This window comes from Uloborus diversus, chromosome 4, assembly GCF_026930045.1.
Source record: "Uloborus diversus isolate 005 chromosome 4, Udiv.v.3.1, whole genome shotgun sequence".
In the NCBI taxonomy this organism is placed as follows: domain Eukaryota; kingdom Metazoa; phylum Arthropoda; class Arachnida; order Araneae; family Uloboridae; genus Uloborus; species Uloborus diversus.
This window is the reverse complement of record NC_072734.1, coordinates 92,284,509-92,302,286: the sequence shown is the minus strand read 5'-3', so window position 1 is coordinate 92,302,286 and position 17,778 is coordinate 92,284,509. Positions and strand designations below refer to the sequence as shown.

General features: G+C 33.4%; 1 protein-coding gene across 1 annotated transcript; it reads left to right on the top strand.

Moving 5' to 3' along the window:
• Window positions 1–9,346: 9,346 nt before the first annotated feature.
• Window positions 9,347–17,515, top strand: LOC129220708 (dermonecrotic toxin LrSicTox-alphaIB1-like). Its single transcript, XM_054855138.1, is given in 3 exon segments — window positions 9,347–9,376; window positions 9,408–9,785; window positions 16,921–17,515. Coding segments are annotated over 3 exon segments (876 nt in total). The 3' UTR covers window positions 17,389–17,515.
• Window positions 17,516–17,778: the final 263 nt, after the last annotated feature.

The window sequence follows — 17,778 nt, the reverse complement described above, 5'->3', positions numbered from 1 at the left end:
TTTAAGATGGTTAACTCGTATAGTTAATGAGTCGTTCAACAAATAAAGCTAGAACAGAGAAAAAAAATATTTTCTCTTTAAATTACAGTAGATCATAGAGTACCCGAAACAATTGAAGACTAGGAATGTTCGGACAGTCAATCTTTTACAAGACAAATGAATAATAGTTTTTAAAAAAAAGTTGTATCATGTCTTTAAAAGACTGAAACAAGAAACGGAGATAATATACGCAAAACTATAGATACTTTGTGTTACACGTGTTGCAAATAACACAATTCTCAATCTTCCTAACCTAATTTGACTAATTCAGAATGGCTTCTTAGCGAGCAGTGAAAACGCATTATTTTCAAGAAGAATGTATTTTTCAAGAGAAAACAGGAAGCCATGAAACTTGGTGTCAAGTCACAAAGACGATCCCAAATGTATGGCAGAATATGCGAGAAAATGTTTGGCAAGAAATCAAATTTGTATGGAGAAGATTGTGGTACGAAAACTTATATTCCAAATGAAATGAAAAGCGGAAAATGAGAATACAGTGATCACAGCTAATGAGATCACTTTCGTTCAAAAACATTTTTATTCATCAAGCAACAAAGGGGGCTGCCCATAAAGTATGTCAAACTTTTTTTCATCATATTTGTCCCCCTTGTCCTATTTGTCAGGAAGCTCGCACTGCACCTTACCCCCTTTCCTCATCTGGTCACATGTGACGCTCGCTATATCACTTAGACATATTCTTATAAAAATACGTCATATTACACCTCTTGTTACCCCCCTCCCTCCCTCCCTCTTGTCACAATTTCACGAATCCCTATCCCCAGGGGCGTGCACAGAAATTTTGAGGCCCGACACAAATGACTTTTCCTGGCTCCCTACATATTGGTTTATCCCTATATTTCACCCCTAGTTTAAAAATTATTGGGACCCTCTTCAGGCTCGGGCATGGGTCAACAGGTGTCCCCTTCTCCAAACCCATGGGTCCCATATAGGCGGGCAAGTGGGGGCTCAAGCCTTCCCTCAGAAATTAGAATTTCCTTGCTTTTAGTACTTTTTTCGTTGCAAAAGTGTAAAAACATTTCTTTTCCAGCCATTAATGAATAAGTTATTAAAAATGTCAAATTGTAATAACTCTAATCTGTACTAAAATCGTTTTCCATGAAGAAATACGTTCTAAATTATGGGGAAAATATCTGAGCCCCTCCCCCCGACCCCGCTTAAAATTTTGCATTTGGGCGCCATTACCCCCCCCCCCCCCTATGCACGCCCCTGCCTATCCACCCCCCACAAAAGCGTGAAATCATCTGTAGACGACTCCTAACCCCGGTGGATCTTTTTTCTCACAAAAATAGGAAAGCATCTGCCTCTTTTGTTCGTTGCAATTTGTATTCAACAGGAGATTAAATTTTTTTTAAATGTTTGTATTACTATCATTTTTTTTTAAATTTTTTTTATCAGAAAAACTTTTGAACAGCTAGTCCCCTTCCCCCTTTTTTTTTTCTTCAAAGAATGAAAATACTCCATGACCTATTTTAGAGCAGGGAAATGCACGAAGATGACAATGGGGTTGTTTCCTTCAGTAAAAAGTAGTACTTTTAGTCTCTGAAATTGATAGAATAAGCAAAAAAAATAACATGGACCCAGAAAATACTTTCATGTTCCCAACAGTTATTTTTTAATCAATTTTTTTTAAATGTCCGATTTTGAAAACAAGGCGTGGTCTTTATGACGTCACAAATGATGTCCTTTGGCGCATTTTTCACTGCGTTTCCACGTTATGATAATCAAGAAGCGAATTAAAATTGCGCTCTACGCTTGCTATCAACGATATCGTTGCCAATACACGTGAGTAAAGATACGATTTAAATATTTTGCTCTGTGAATGGCAACACAGAACGGCATTTCATCATGTGTGATGTTATCGGCAAGAAATGTAAACAATAAAAGCGCACTGATTTAGGTAATTTTTTAAAATTTTTTAACTTAAACAAATTATTTAGAAAATGGTTAAATCCTATGTTTTCAAGTATGTTCTTTATAAAACTTTGGAAACGACCCCATTGTTGTCAATTCCATAAAAACCTGACTTTCTAAGGTTGCAATGGAAACGGCAGGGAAAGCAAATATGTTCACCTTATTGAGTTTTAACATCGATGATGTTTAACATTTTGAATTTTATAACACAGCAGTCAAATGAAGTATTTTTATTAGTGCCAAGTGCTTTTTTTTTTTTCGTTATTTAGAGCGTTCAAGATGAAAGATTTTTATTTAAAATACGAAGCGTCAAACTACTTTTGACTACAGTTTTGAGGCGTATTTTCGGCTTTCAACGTGTGAAATAAACTTGCAGAGGCGCTAAAAATATCTCTGTTTACTGTAATACGGAAAAATTTTGCTACAACGAGTTTTAAGGGAACGCAAATTTTGTTCTTTGTAATGGAACTAAAGCAATGCGATGGAAATTAAAGCAGGACTATTGTTTGTTGAAACGTGTAGTTCATTGCTGAGGTATTTGTTGTTGCGGGATTTCACTTTATTTCCAATCACTCAATTTGTTAATGGGTTAAAAGTAAAAGGAAAATGGACGTTTTGTCCCACCCTGATAGCCAAGATACAGTTGAACTCTCTTAATGCAATCACGTATTATACGAAATCACGGCTAAAACGAACATTTTGCTGGTTAAGTTTGGTTTGCTATTTAATTACATTAAAAAAAAAAACACGTATAATACGTATACATTAAATTGAAAGTATCGGCTAAAAGGGACAAAAATTTCTGACTTCTTCACTTAAAATATTTGTGGTTGAATACTGTAATTTTCTTTTTTAGAAATTATTCATCATTCTGTTAGGTATTAGAAGTCCCATTGTTTATCGAGAAGAAAATATTAATTATTTTGCATAGAAAATGAAGCCCGTACATTTGTTTCCTTGCGGACGTTTCAATTTACTTGAAGATAAAACTTCATCTTCCATTGTGGACTACAATCTGTTCCGTGATTGTCGATTATCATCTTCCTTTTCCAATATTTTCCAAAAACATTCATTTATAAGAAGTAAGTGATTTATGTACTAACAGTTAGATTACAATATGTGTGCATTTGTAGTAATATTTTTTCAACATTGGTAAGCATTCCATCGTTTTTTCACAGCATCGCTCATTCACGGTTGTTACGAATAACGGCTAATACGAACAAATTCTTGGATTTCTGATATTTCGTATAAACCGAGTTCAATATTTCAATAAAAATAATAGTTTAAAAGGGGAGTTAGAAAAAAATAATTGCTTAAGAAATCAAAATTATGTGTGATTTTTTAAGCAAAAATTTTTTCATCGCATTTTTAAAATTATTACTTTTTAATGAAACATATGAGCTGTTACTCGCGGGACAAAATGGCGGCTATTTTACGGAATCGCTCACATATTGATACTATTTATCACGAAATAAAGCAATTTCCTTCGTGGGGAAAAAAATTAAAAAAGAGGAAGTTTACCTTAACCAAACACAAAATACAACATGTTTCATACACTTGTTTCGGGGAGATAAAGACCCCTTTTCAGTTCAGAAAAACTTTTCAACTTCTCACAGTCGAAATCTCAATTTCTGAAGTGAACAAGAAGTTCGCTCAGAGCTACACAAGCCTAACTTTTCGTGTCCCAACCTTAACTTCGTAAAAAGCTATCTCTCTCTCTCTCTCTGTATGTCTCTCTCATTTAGCTGCAGCTCTTAACTATTACAAAATTTAAAATTTAAACGCTTAATTCACTTAATATAAAATACTATCTACGCACAAAAAGTAATATCTTTGAATGAAAAAAAAAACTGTTACCTGTTATGTAAACGATATCAAGTTCGTTCTCTCAAACTGCTAGACAGTATATTTCAGTAATTGCTATGTTTTAATAGAAATGTTTTAAACAAAGCAGTTTTTTAATGTGCAGGAAAACGTAGAACTTAAACTCAGCAATAATTTCTCCAAGTACTATGAACTGAATGGGTAAAATTAATGAATAAATAAAGTAAAAAGTTTTTATCCTATAAAGGCTCATAATTTTAAGCAGAGCATGCAATCATTTTAATTCCTGAAATAAATTTCTAACTTTCTGTTATTGTTAAAACAACCGAAAAGTTTTTTTTTAATTAAGAGACTGAAAATATACATTTAAATAAACTTTTCTAAGTAATCTTTTTTTAATCATAAAGGAAAAAGAAAAGAATAAAGAAAGACAAAAAATGTGTTTCCTTTGGAAGGAAATCAAGCACTTTGATTTCACTTTACTTTGATTCAATCGATTTTTATTTTTTTTTCAGTGTCAAATACATTTTGGTTATATTAGTAATCTTTTCTTTTATTTACTTACTAGCTGCATTGCCCGGCTTTGCACGGTCTACCTCGGAAATAAAAGTTATGTCAAGTGACGCATATCCAACAATCGGGCTTTAATTAGAGAAAAAAAATACTGTAACATTTCCCGTCAAAATAATCATTCTCGAAGAAAGAAAACGGCAAATCAAAATTTCCCGAATAAATTAAACGCAACTAAAATCCAAAAGAAAAAAGAAAGAAGGCAGGCAGTTGCTTCGTTTAAATGTAGAAGCAACCCTGACGGGCAATTTTCTAGTTTAGAATAGATATCTTTTCACATGATTTTTTTTTTCCCACTGTGAAAGAGGATAAACGCTCAGTTTTCAAGAAAAGATGCGATTCTGCCAGAGTAACAACGCCAAGTGTTACTTCGGTGCGTTGCGGTGGTGGATTTCCCGCCAATGATTGCTTTTAACGCATCGGTGATCAGTCTAACAAACTCTAAAGGTGTATTGCACTATCACAAACAAATTACGGATTTACTCGAAATGTTTTTTTTTATTATTATTATTCTTTCTTTTAGGGATGTGTCGTTCACGAACGAATGGTTCTAAAAGATCTACTTCTTAAAATGAACCGTACAATTAGATTTCCTAAAACATGAACGGTTATTTATTTTGTATAGTTCTCTCTGTCTCATTTAATTTGTTTTATATAAATCTTTTGATATTACAGTCAACTCGCGAACGTCAATAACTCGAAGTCCCAAAAGACCGGCTGAAACGTTCGAGTTATTGGTAGTACGACTTACGGGAAGTTTCCACAGCAGTCTAAAAATTTGGGACTCAAAGAAAACTTCGAGGAATATTCGAGTTATAAGCTTCGAATTATCGAAATCCGACTGTGCTTTTATTTTATACATTCAAAATCATTTTTTGCTTCATTTCCTCCTTCAAACTATAGGAAGGTACTCGGTGATTTTTTGCTGATTTATTTTTCATTGTACCATTTAAACGCTTGATTCACTTAATATAAAATACTATCTACACACAAGAAGTAATATCTTTGAATGAAAAAAAAAAAAACTGTTACCTGTTATGTAAACGATATCAATTTCGTTCTCTCAAACTGTTCGTTCTCTTAAAACGTCTTTCCCTTGTATCACCTCTTTTGCACTGATGACGACTTTAAGCAGGGTTCGAAATTCGAATATAAAAATAGGCATCATTGATTCTTAGGTTTCTTTTTTTTTTTTTTTTTTAGGGTCCAAATTGTTCGGCTTAGGCGTAGTTGAAAAAGAGTTTAAGTATCGAAAACAAAGTTTTCCTCATAATAGATGAGGCCAATAAAAAATTACAACTATGCATAAAATTGCGATCATCTTTTTTTTTAGTAAAAAGTTCGTTGTCAGAAATGGTGATTGGATATTAGAGTAACGACACCAGTAACAGACATGCTTAAGACATCGCTCTCAGGTTAACCAAATTTTCTGAGCCTTTTAATATATTTAGATTTTTAGAACTATTTTTTTCTCATGCAACTACATCTCATCTGACGTTTAGCTGCTTTTGGATCCTCTGAATTAGTTAATTTTATTTTTATTTGCTCAATTTCGAAAAAAAGGTCCGACCCCACAGTAAAAGACACCGACAATTCTGATGATATCCAGTAACAAATAGGAAGAGGAAAGGATGAGTAATGAACAGAATTCCCTTTTTCTCTTCAAAATGTGCAAAAGTTCTTTATTTTTAGATCTAAAACCTTATAAAATTCAAGATGAACATGAAACGCCGGTAGACCACCTTTCACCACTTCCTTGTATAAATACCAACTGGCTCATAAAATTCACTCTGATAATACTAGATGGTTGCACCGTATTCATGGGTCACATCAACATCAGTTTTACCCGCCTAAAATTCTTATAATTTAATTCCAAACTTCCGACTGTCTGTTACTAGACCCTTGTCTGTTACTGGTGCCGTTATCGTAGTCATCAAGCTAAAGTTAATATTTGCAAAGTAAGACAAAAACCCTTTGTTTCGAGCTCAGACTTTTAGTGGTAGACGAAAGACTTAAATTATAATTAAACGTTAAAGAAAATAAAATACTAATGTGATTCAAATTCTCTTCTGTTTCTATCATTAAATGTTTTGTTTATTAAACATGTCTCGGAAGCAAATGGATTTCCAAGGTCTCGTTTTTATCAGGGAAGTAAATTTAATCAGCTACTTTCATCGCACCTTGATGAAATCTCTTCATTCATTTTTTATCTTCAAGTCAAGGTCAGACAGTGTGTTGGAGGAAAAACTTCATATCTAGAGAGTTGCATAGATCACAGAATAATATCTCTCCCCTCAATCGCATACAATGCAGTCTCTCGCCTATCTTTCGGTTTTTGATGATTGACGATTCCACGAAAAACATAAAATTGTCAGTTAAAAATATTACTTTTAGTTTCTCTACACAATAGATATTCATATTTTAAGTAATAATTCAAATTCCTTTTTTTAATACCCTATAATTCTCTTTCGAAAATAATCACGAATAAAGTTTTTAATTTGCATGTATCAAAGATGAGTCGGTACCCTTAAACCTTAAAAATAACAATAATTTTTCATTTTGTACATATTCGAAACGTTCAAACCTAAGAGCTTTCAAGTGACACCAAACTCACGTTTCAATGTAGATTAAAACCAACTCGATTTAAAGATTAATGGGCATGAATGCATTTAAAATGTACCTACAATTTTACTTTCAAATGCGATTTTCTCAACACGTCAATTTTAAGAATTCATGTTCCTTTTTCTAGAAAACTACTTCACATATTACTTTGAAACTTTCACTACATTTTATTTGTGTAGTCATAATTATACCGAAGTGAAACTTTTGCTTTAGGACACATATTTTTTTTCTAAACACTGCTTTTCTGGAAAAAAACTTTTTTTTTCATTTAAAAAGTGACTATTGGTCAAAATTTAATAAATTATGAAGTAAACAGAATTGCCTTACAATTTCACTTCAGTAGACTAATAGATATCTCTTGAAAACACTATAAAAGTTGTATGTTTCTCTCATTTAAACCTTTTTGAGAATGGACACATAAAGTTTAGCAATTAAACATCACTCGTAGGGTTCCGACTCCCTTAAAACGAATATTTCTCATTTTTAATGCAGAGAAGTAAATCTCTTGTAGTGGACTTACTCTCCCTCCTTCGCAAATGCGGCATCTCTCTTTAGCGAAGATTTTCTGATTTCCTGATATCGTCGTCTTAGAGCAACAGTAGGATATATCTTAGTTTTTTTTCCTGGGATTAGATGTCTTAGTGTTGCTCTGAGGCGACGATATGTTAGATCACATTAATGATTTCATTTCCAATAATTACCATTTTTTTCGTTTTTATTCTGCTCACTTTTATTACTATCACATCATTGCATCGATATTATTATGTATAGTTTAATTCTTCTAACTTCATTTTGAAGTTGCCTGAAAAGTATTTAAGTCAGTCTGCATAAAAAAATCATAAATTTTATGGCGTGGTTTTTAATTTTCACTGCAAGTGTTTCGGAAAATTTTACTGTTGTTATTGCTATTGCCATCATAATCACCATTTTTCTATTATTATTTTACTACATGACTATTATTTCGTTTTCTAACGCCAAGTTCCTATCCCTTTTTTAGCTGTCCATGTTATTCATTTTTTACCTTTGCTTTCACTTTTTAGCTGCTTTAACCGTAAAAATGTTTTACAGTAAAAATGTTTACTGAAAAGCAAGTTTATTGTATAAAACTTCTCTTTTAAACAATACCTTCAAACGCAGGCACTTCTTAAGCGTGTGCTTTTTAGCTCTTCTGTAGTAATTCTCTCTCTCCTTCTTACTCTCTCTATATCTCTCACTCACTCACTCACTCTCTCAATGTAAACTATCTCCACTGCAGAAAATATTTTAATTTAGGATCATGACGAACACTAAATAGAAAATTAAAATTATTTGTCTTGCAATCACCATCTTACTTCGGAAAAGTTTCAAGCCAAAATTAATGAAGAAAGTGGGAAAAACTTATCTAATAAATATATTGAACATCCCCCTAATAAATTCTGCAATGCTTATTATTTGGAAAACCCTTTACGAAAAGCATCATAAATAATAGAAGAAGAACTGTGCCTCATAACACACGACAGAAGTGAAACTTTTATCTTTTCTGTTTTTTACTTCTGAACTGTAACTTCACTCACACTTTTTCTCTCACGCCACGCTCTTATTATTAATGACTGAAACATATTCACAGGAAAAACTGTTTAACTTAATGAATAAAATAGATTATAAACAACGAGACAACTAATCAATACTCGAAATCTGCTTTTACTTGTTGCCTAAAACAATGAAAAATTAAAGTAATTATAATGTTAATTTGCTAATGAAGTTAATAAAGTTTAAAATTTAAGCTGCACTTTTTAAAGTTTTTAGCAATATATTTGTTACAAAATTAAAGCTTTTTTCCAATAATAAAATTATTTTTCATATCTGTTTCAGATTCATTTACTAAACGACCAACAGACGACATCCTCCCGAATGTTCCACAAACCGAAGAAGCGAAACCCAATGTCTCACTGGTTGAGACGGAAGCATTACACTATAAAACGCAGGTTCTGAAGAACAAAGTCAACATTTGTTGTGTAAAACCATTTTCGTAAAAACTTCATCTGAAAAATTAGAAAATTATTCTCACAACATTGATATAAACTAGTCTTTATCATCATTAATCTTTTGATATGGACATTGGATTTTTCCTCATTTGAGCAATGAAATTTTGTGTGTTCAAGAAATTATTGATATAGAAGAAATTGAACTTGAAGTATCGATACTTTTTTTTATCTGTGAAAACGAAGCTTAGTTTTTATATGTGTGTGTGTGTGTTTAAAACGGCAAAAAAGATCATTGTGTATTTCCGCCGCAAGAGTGATTGTTCTTTCAAATTGATTTGTACGCCTAGTCATTTCATTCTAGTGTTTAAAGAGTCAATACGTCATTTCTTAAAGCCATGTCTCGCTTTATAACAAGCATCATCCTGGTGATGATGGTTCTGATACCATGTACATCAGCGAAAAAAACGACCGTTCTATATCATCGGCCACATGGTGAACAGCATCGAGCAGGTGACTCGCTACTTGGATCTTGGTGCAAATGCCATCGAAGCAGACATCCAGTTCCACCCAAACGGATCTGTCAAAGAAGTCTACCACGGATTCCCCTGTGACTGCTTCAGAACTTGCACCAGAAGTGCGAATCTGGCAGAATATTTAAAATACGTACGTCGCATCACAGATCCATCCGTTACGGGGAGCTATGCGAACAGGATGTCTTGCAGTTCCTGGACCTCAAGATGAGCAGTTTCTGGTAATCCGCGGATATCTGGAAAAGATATCGCCAGACATGTTTTAGACCATCTTTGGAGCAAAGATGGAAGTCGTAAACAAGAGGTAAGTTCACTCTGATGAACAGATATTTTACAAAATATTAAAACATTGAAACTGTAGAAGTTTTCATAATATTGAAACGTAATATTAATCTTGTGAATATTCTAACTTTATTTATTTGTTTTTTGTCTATAATGCACTGTCATTGAAAGGTTTTTACTTTCTTTAATATATTATATGCAGAAAAAAGTATTGGTTTCGTGCAAGATTTCGAATTTCGAAGGACTCGAAAGTTTTAAGGTGTGCTCAAACCACTTCGACCATTTTTGGAAAATGTCTGTCTGGTGTGTGTGTGTGTGTGACCGTTTTTTTTTGTGGTCGCTCTACAGCAAAAACTACCGCATGAAACCGAACCGAAAATTTGTTACACATATGTGCCCCTATGTGAACTTGTTCCCATTGGTTTTTGGCGTGAATTCCTCCAAGGGGGGGGGGGGAGCAGTGGAACGTTTCTTGAGTTATCCGTGCCTGCTATTCCCCAAGAAGTAACTCGCGGAATGAAACAAAATTTGGTCTATATGTTGCTCGTAACATGTACAGATGTTGATTTAATTTTGGTGTCAGTAGCTCAAACGAGGGCTGAGCTATAGAACGTTTTTTGTCGTCACTTGTGACTGCTATATCTCAAGAAATAAACAACGGAATAAAATGAAAATTTATCGACAATTAGCACTTAAAGGGTAAAAGAACTGATTCTATTTTGACGTTAATAGCTGAAAAAGGGGTGGTGCAATCGAACGTTCTTTCTTTTTCATTGTGAGTGCTATATCTCAAGAAGTAATGCTACGTTCTGGATGAATTTGATTTTTTTTTTTTTTGTGCGAATAAAAATAACTTTATTAATGCAACTATAAGAAAGACAAATCGTAATTCGCAACTCGAATAAACTATAGGGGCGCTGCAGCTACTACCTAATGGCGGATGAAAAGGTAAAACAAACAAATGCCGTTATGACTTGCTTTGACGCTTATTTAGTGATAGTAATTTTTCATCGTGTTTGTGGGAAGTTTTCTTTTTCTATTCTTCTGAAATGACATTACACCATAAACCCTCTGAAGGCTGTAATTTACCCCAAAGAAAACACGTGCAATGAAATGTTTTACCTTTTCCTTTAGTATTGTTAATCACCGCAAGGAAGCGTATTAGAGCGCTAGAGTTGCGAATAGACTGTCGTCTACGTATTTCACGTGATTTTAATTGTTGGGAAATGATCGGAAATATTATCTTAATGATTTGAAATTTTTAACTGTTGCCATCTTATGTTTGTTAACTAATAAAATATGTGTAGTTAATTCAAGCAAGGCTTTAAAATTTACTTTCAATTTTTGCTCTTCGCTTTGCTTTTGCGATAATTCAGAAATTTGGAACTCCAGCGCTCGAATACGCTACCTTGCGGTGATTTACAAAACTGCCGATGAAACTAAAACATTGCCACGTTGCGTTTCCACGTGTGTCTGTTGACGTAAACACAGGCAGTTTGTTCTGAGTATTTATTAACTTAATCGATGAGTCTTAGTTTGCTTTCAGCTACAGAAATTAATTTGTCCCTTAGTAGTATTCTCGAGCTTCTCAAAATAATGTTAGTTTTCCTTATTTCTTTCTAAAATATGAGTTGATTGAAAATGGTGAAAGCGAAAACTGGATTAACAAACTTGGATAACGTTATACAGGGTAAAAAATTTTATTGTTTTGTATGAATTTGTAAGAATATGAGTTTTTTTTATCTTAAATTAATTTAACTAACCATCTTTTACATGCAGCATTTAGTTGGAATGGACGGTATGCGAAATATTTTCTTGAATATATTATCGTAGTACAAAATGAAAAATGTTTCACCGAGAAAGAATTTACTTTATTCCTTTTATTCTCAGCTGAAAGGTTTCGCCAAATTTGTTTAGGGTTATAGTTTTAGTATTGTGCGAGCAAAGTAGCCTTGGCGAGATTTCGCGTTTTTAGTTAAACCATTTTTAAATTTTATCATGAGTGGAATAAAATGGTAGTAAGATTACAGAATTCGATAAGTAAAAAGAAATAATGGTCAATCAACTGAAAAGAAAACTACCACCATATATCCGTAAGAATTCTGTAGATGATTTGCATAACTTGACATAATTAAATCGTAACTCAGAAATTAGAAAAATCGAAACGGAAAAATTTTAAACTAACCGATTCGGGAATTCGAGAGAAATAACTCAGCAACAAATGCAAAACAATAAGCAAAGAAGTATCATCTTCTTTCGATAATAATTTGTAATGTCATATTGAATTTTCTAGCATTAATTGTTGTTCTTGTCAGGCCACAATTATTATTTAGTTTTATCAAGAATTAATAAATATCGAATTCAACATCGTGGAAATAGCTGCTTAGAACTACGAACTACGTAGTTTGCATTAATCTTTGACGTTTAGTAATGCTTCTTGAATTCTCATTTCTTTCTACGTGGGCCAGAATATCCACAAGACTTGGAAAATTAATTTAAAAAGAATAAAGCAAAAAATATCATACATACGAACAAAAATCACAACACTTTTAGCATTTTCTTCGTTACCACATGCGTTTGTTTTAGTTTTTAAGTCGGCCATTAGACAGTGACTGCAGTGCCCCCTATAGTTCGTTGGAGTTGCGAATTGAGACGGTCGTCAAGTTTTTGTGTGCGTAATTTTATTTTTTGCTGGGAATATTACTTTCTCGTCAAGCATGGGGAGTAATCAGACTTCATAAGAAAGATATTGGAGAAAGTTTCGTGACAGCCACACATACTAGTTTTTCTTTGTTGTTGAAGTATTCAAATGGAAATTGTTATTTACATTGATTTCGATAATTTATCCTTTAAATTTGAAATCATTTTATCCTTAATCTGACGGTAAATGATTTTATTCAGTGAACCTTGTCTACCATTTGATCTTGAACTTGTCTGCCAACAGCAGACTTTGATGTCAACAATCCTCAACGATTTTTTTTTATTTTTTATTTATTTATTTATTTATTTTATTTATTTATTTATTTATTTATTTTTTTTTTTGCCAGAATGAACTGTCTCTCGGTAGAATTACGGTAACCGGGTCGCGTTGGCGTACTTTTTCAAAAACTGCCAAATTTGGCACCTACGACTCAATGTAAACAAAGTACTAGAATGTAAAAAAGGAAATCATCCAATAAGAGTTGACCCAAAGAAAAAGGGCGGATCTTCGGATTGCTCAAACTCACCTTAGCTTATTAACTGCTTATTAACCTTTTTATTTCTCTGATCTCAACCGTAAAGAAGCAAAAAAAAAAAATTGTTTTGAATTTTGACATTTTGAATTCAAATTATGGTTTTCGCAATCACGAGTGTGTTTGTGTGTGTATGTAGGCGTGTGTGTTTGTGTCTGCGTGCAAGCATGATTGTGTGTGGGTATGTGTGTGTGTGTGCAGGTGTGTGTATGCATGCGTGTGCATGTGGGATGGAGACGCAACCTGGAGACGGTTTTCGGTAGAGGAGCACCATCTGGAGGGGCCGGTCGACGGTTGTGCTGCAGAGGGAGGCGGGGGGAAGATAAAATCAAAGGACGCCAAAAACAGTCAAATGAGAGCAATAAGCAATGTGATTGCTCAAAAAGCATTAAAATTATTTTTTCCTTTTTAAAATATTGCAAAACATGGAAACAAATGATTAAGCTTTTTTAAAATAGAACTATTTTATTTTTCTTACTTTGAAATTAAGTTTGTAGAAAACGCAAATGAGAGGTAACTTTTTTCAAGATGTTAACGTAAACATGAGAAGATAAAGCGCAGTATCTACAGAAATGAATTTTTGAGACATAAAAGAAACGTGTTTTGGATTCGATACTAACAATAGCGAAATGATGGAATTCGGCTTTCTTTTTTTTCAGTGGAAAGCAAATAAGCAAGCTTGGACAGGAAAGCAAAAGTACAACGCATGACAAAAATGCCATAAAATGTAAAAAATAAAAAGTTGCCGATACTGCTCTTTAGTGTAATATTAAACTCATTTTTTCCTTAAATTTGATGAATTTTTTAATTAAAAAAAATACTTAGAAACGGAGGTGTATGAAAAGAAATAAAATATCACGATGCATGTGAACGAAAAGGTTCATGACGTATATTGTGTTATACTTTTTATCAACATGCTTAATTTCCTAAGGAACATTAAAATGAAACAAATTCTACCAAAATTAAACGGCATAAGTTGGATAGAACACGACATTAGTTTTATTAGTGTTTAATTAAGGCTTAAAATGATCAACTAAATAAGTTAAATCACATCAAAAGATTCATTCAGAGAACGTTATCACAACCAAAATTATAATTCTAACTTACTGAATAAGTTATTACGATAATTAATAGAACAATAAAACATGAAGGAAATGTCTTACTGCGGACACATTCCAAAAAAAAAAATATCCAAAAGGTATGAATAACTAACCTTTAAAAATATAACTTAAAAAAGTTAAAAGTGGCAAACACACATTTCGCGATGTAAAATTTCGTAAAATGTTTCGAAGATCTAAAAATTGAAAAAATACAATGTGTTGCCAATGGGGTTGTTTCCTTCAGTCAAAAGTACTACTTTTAGTCACTGAAATTGATAGAATGAGTAAAAAAAAAGCATGGACCCAGAAAATACTTTCATGTTCCCAACAGTTACTTTTTAATCAATTTTTTTTAAATGTTCGATTTTGAAAACAAGGCGTGGTCTTTATGACGTCACAAATGATGTCCTTTGGCGCATTTTTCACTGCGTTTCCACGTTATGATAATCAAGAAGCGAATTAAAATTGCGCTCTACGCTTGCTATCAACGATATCGTTGCCAATACACGTGAGTAAAGATGCGAATTAAATATTTTGCTCTGTGAATGGCAACACAGAATGGCATTTCATCATTTGTGATGTCATCGGCAAGGAATGTAAACGATGGAAGATCCCCGATTTAAGTAATTTTTTCAAAATATTAAACTTAAACAAATTATTTAAAAAATGGTTAGATCCTATGTTTTTAAACATGTTCTTTCAGAAAAAATACTTTTGAAATATTGGAAACGACCCCATTTAGTGGCACATGAATTGTTTATCAAGCAAAATATCATTTTTGGCCAATTTGGCAAAACAAGAAACTTTGCTCTGATAACCATAGCTCCGCAACAATGAAAAATGATCCGATCCAAAATGGCTAAACTTAGACTAATGCAAAGGCCTGTTTTTTATAGCAGCTCTAGTTCGGTGTAATGCCCTAGATATTAGCTTTAGTAGCGACATATCCGCCATCTTGGGGCTAAACAATGCTTTCCTCTATGTCTGCTACGGTGAAGTAGCCTGTTTTGCTTCTTGAATGTGGTTTTTCTTGATTGTGAATTGACATGGAGTTAATAAGAAACCAGAATCAAGAAGTAAGCTACGCTTTTTCACTATAGCAAATATAGGAGAAAGCATCGTTTAGCCCCAAGATGGCGGACGTGTTGCTACTTAAGCTACAAATCAGGGTTTTAGTTCGATGCATTTGGAGCAGATTTTCGACCCCTGGATAAATTCAAAGGTCCTTTTAATTCGTTTGTGCTCTGAAGAAAGTTGAGAGATGCCAAGTGAAATGTTTTTTAGCCAGCAATATCTAGGAATCCCAGAAAATAATTCTATTATTATTTATTCACGGTAGGCAGGAATTCTTCATCTCTGATGCTGATACAATAATTGGTTATCTACGTATTTCAAAATTTAGAAGTCGTTATGAAATGTTGTTTATTATAGAATACAATTTGCCAAGCGCGGGAACGACTAAAGAAATTGGTAATTAACAGTAAGGGTAACGGCACCAGTCACAGACATGCTTAAGACATTGCTCTCAGGTTAACTCAATTTTCTGAACCTTTCAATGTATTTAGAATTTTAAAACTATTTTTCTCTCATGCAACTACATCTCATCTAACGTTTGGCTGCTTCTGGATCCTCTGAATTAGTTAATTCTATTTTTATTTGCTCAATTTTGAAAAAAAGATCCGACCCCCCCCCCCCCCCCCCAGTAACAGACACCGACAATTCTGATGATAACCAGTAATAGATAGGATGAGGAAAGGATGAGTAATGGACAGAATTCCCCTTTTCTCTTCAAAATGAGCAAAAGTTCTTTATTGTTAGATCTAAAACCTTATTAAATTCAAACGAAAATGAAACACGGGCTGACCTCGTGGTAGCTGTTCATAACCTTCCACCACTATCTTGTAAATACCAACCTGGCTCATAAAATTCACTCTGATAACATTAGTTGGTTGCACAGTATTCAGCAACAACAGTTTAAACCACCTAAAAATTTTTATTATTTAAATCCAAACTTACGACTGTCTGTTACTGGACCCTTGTCTGTTACTGGAGCAGTTACGCTACTTAGTAAACTATTGTGACGCTTTTGCTAGATTTCTTGAAGAATGAATAATGTGTTTTCTTTCTGCTTGTTCAACTGCCATTCTTCATAACATGTTTTCTCTGCAGGGTAATATAGTTAGAGACTACACTTGTGTATTGATAAGTCCGTGCATCGCGTAATTAATTGTTTTTAGGAATGCATTTTAGCATAGAGATTTATCTCTTAAGCAAATAAGTTCTTCAATGCACAATTAAAATGCTTTCTTTTCTTACTTCAACAGGCTTGTATAGGCATTTGGGGTAGTTTACCAACAACAACTGTTACTTGCTGTGTGGTCAATAGTTTAAAGATAGTTATTGATCTTTAATTGTATTGACAAATTGAATAGGAAAAACCTAGCTGGGTCCAGAACAGTTTGCTACTCTCACTTTTGTATTTATATTTGCATTTGTATTTGAAAGAATTGCATTTCAGTATTCTAAAGTGCATATCTTAAAAAACAATTCTTTAAAACGATTAAATTTGTGATACATTAATGATCATTTATTAGGTTGTTTGTCCGATTACTGTACTTATTTGCATGTTTTTACATGTGGATAAATTTGGCAATGACGAAAGATGTCTCATCATTGATCTTGTGAAATTTAATACCTTTTCGAAAATGTACTTTAGAATAAAATTTTTATTGTAGTGTTAATAATTGTTGTCAAACGAATAAATGACTACTTAAATCCGTAATTAACACGTAAATGATCTTTTTAACTTTCTTCCTCATTTTAGGTCAGAGTTCTATTCTACATCGACTCTGTAGAATACCGAGATTCTATTACTGGCTTTATTGAAGAATTCAGGAACCGCGGTGAAGAGGCCAGACTGAAAGATGTAGGATTCGATGGCGGAACAGGAGATATAGGTGAGATTCGTCGAATGTTTGCTAACCTGAAAGTCAAGGGCAATATTTGGCAAGGGGACGGCAAGTCCAATTGCCTTAGTCCCGTGTATCCAGATGGCCGACTGCGACGTGCTGTTTCCATCCGGGACTCCAGGACCAGTTTCATCAGCAAAGTGTATCACTGGACAATTGATCTCAAGTTGCGGATGAGATTATCCTTGAATTTGAACATTGATGGTATGATCACCAATGACCCGGATGACCTGTTTGAAGTCTTACAGGAATCCTACTACCGGGATGAATATAGGTTAGCCACTATTGATGATGATCCATTTGAACGTTTCGAGGACAATTGAATGACCAATATCATTGGTGGCACATTACGAGTTTTATCCAAGCATGATAATTGCAACTCCAATAATTAAAAAGCATATGCGAAAGGCATCCAGAAATATGAACACAATTCTTCGTACACCAGTCTTTTTTTTTCTTTTTAGATGGTAATTTGTGGTGTAATTAATGAACAAGATTTCACTTTAATTCAAGTTTGATAAATGCAACTAGTGCTGTAAAAAACTGACAGAAAAAAAGACGTGCAGAAATATAATACAATCCCTCTATTTGCCAAACATCTGTCTAGCTGTGAGGCAGAGAGAAGAAAAGGGATGTAAGTACCAAATTTTAAAATTTGGACATTACCAGTACAAATGGTAGATGAACCTCTTTTCTGTTTTGTTGCAAGATAT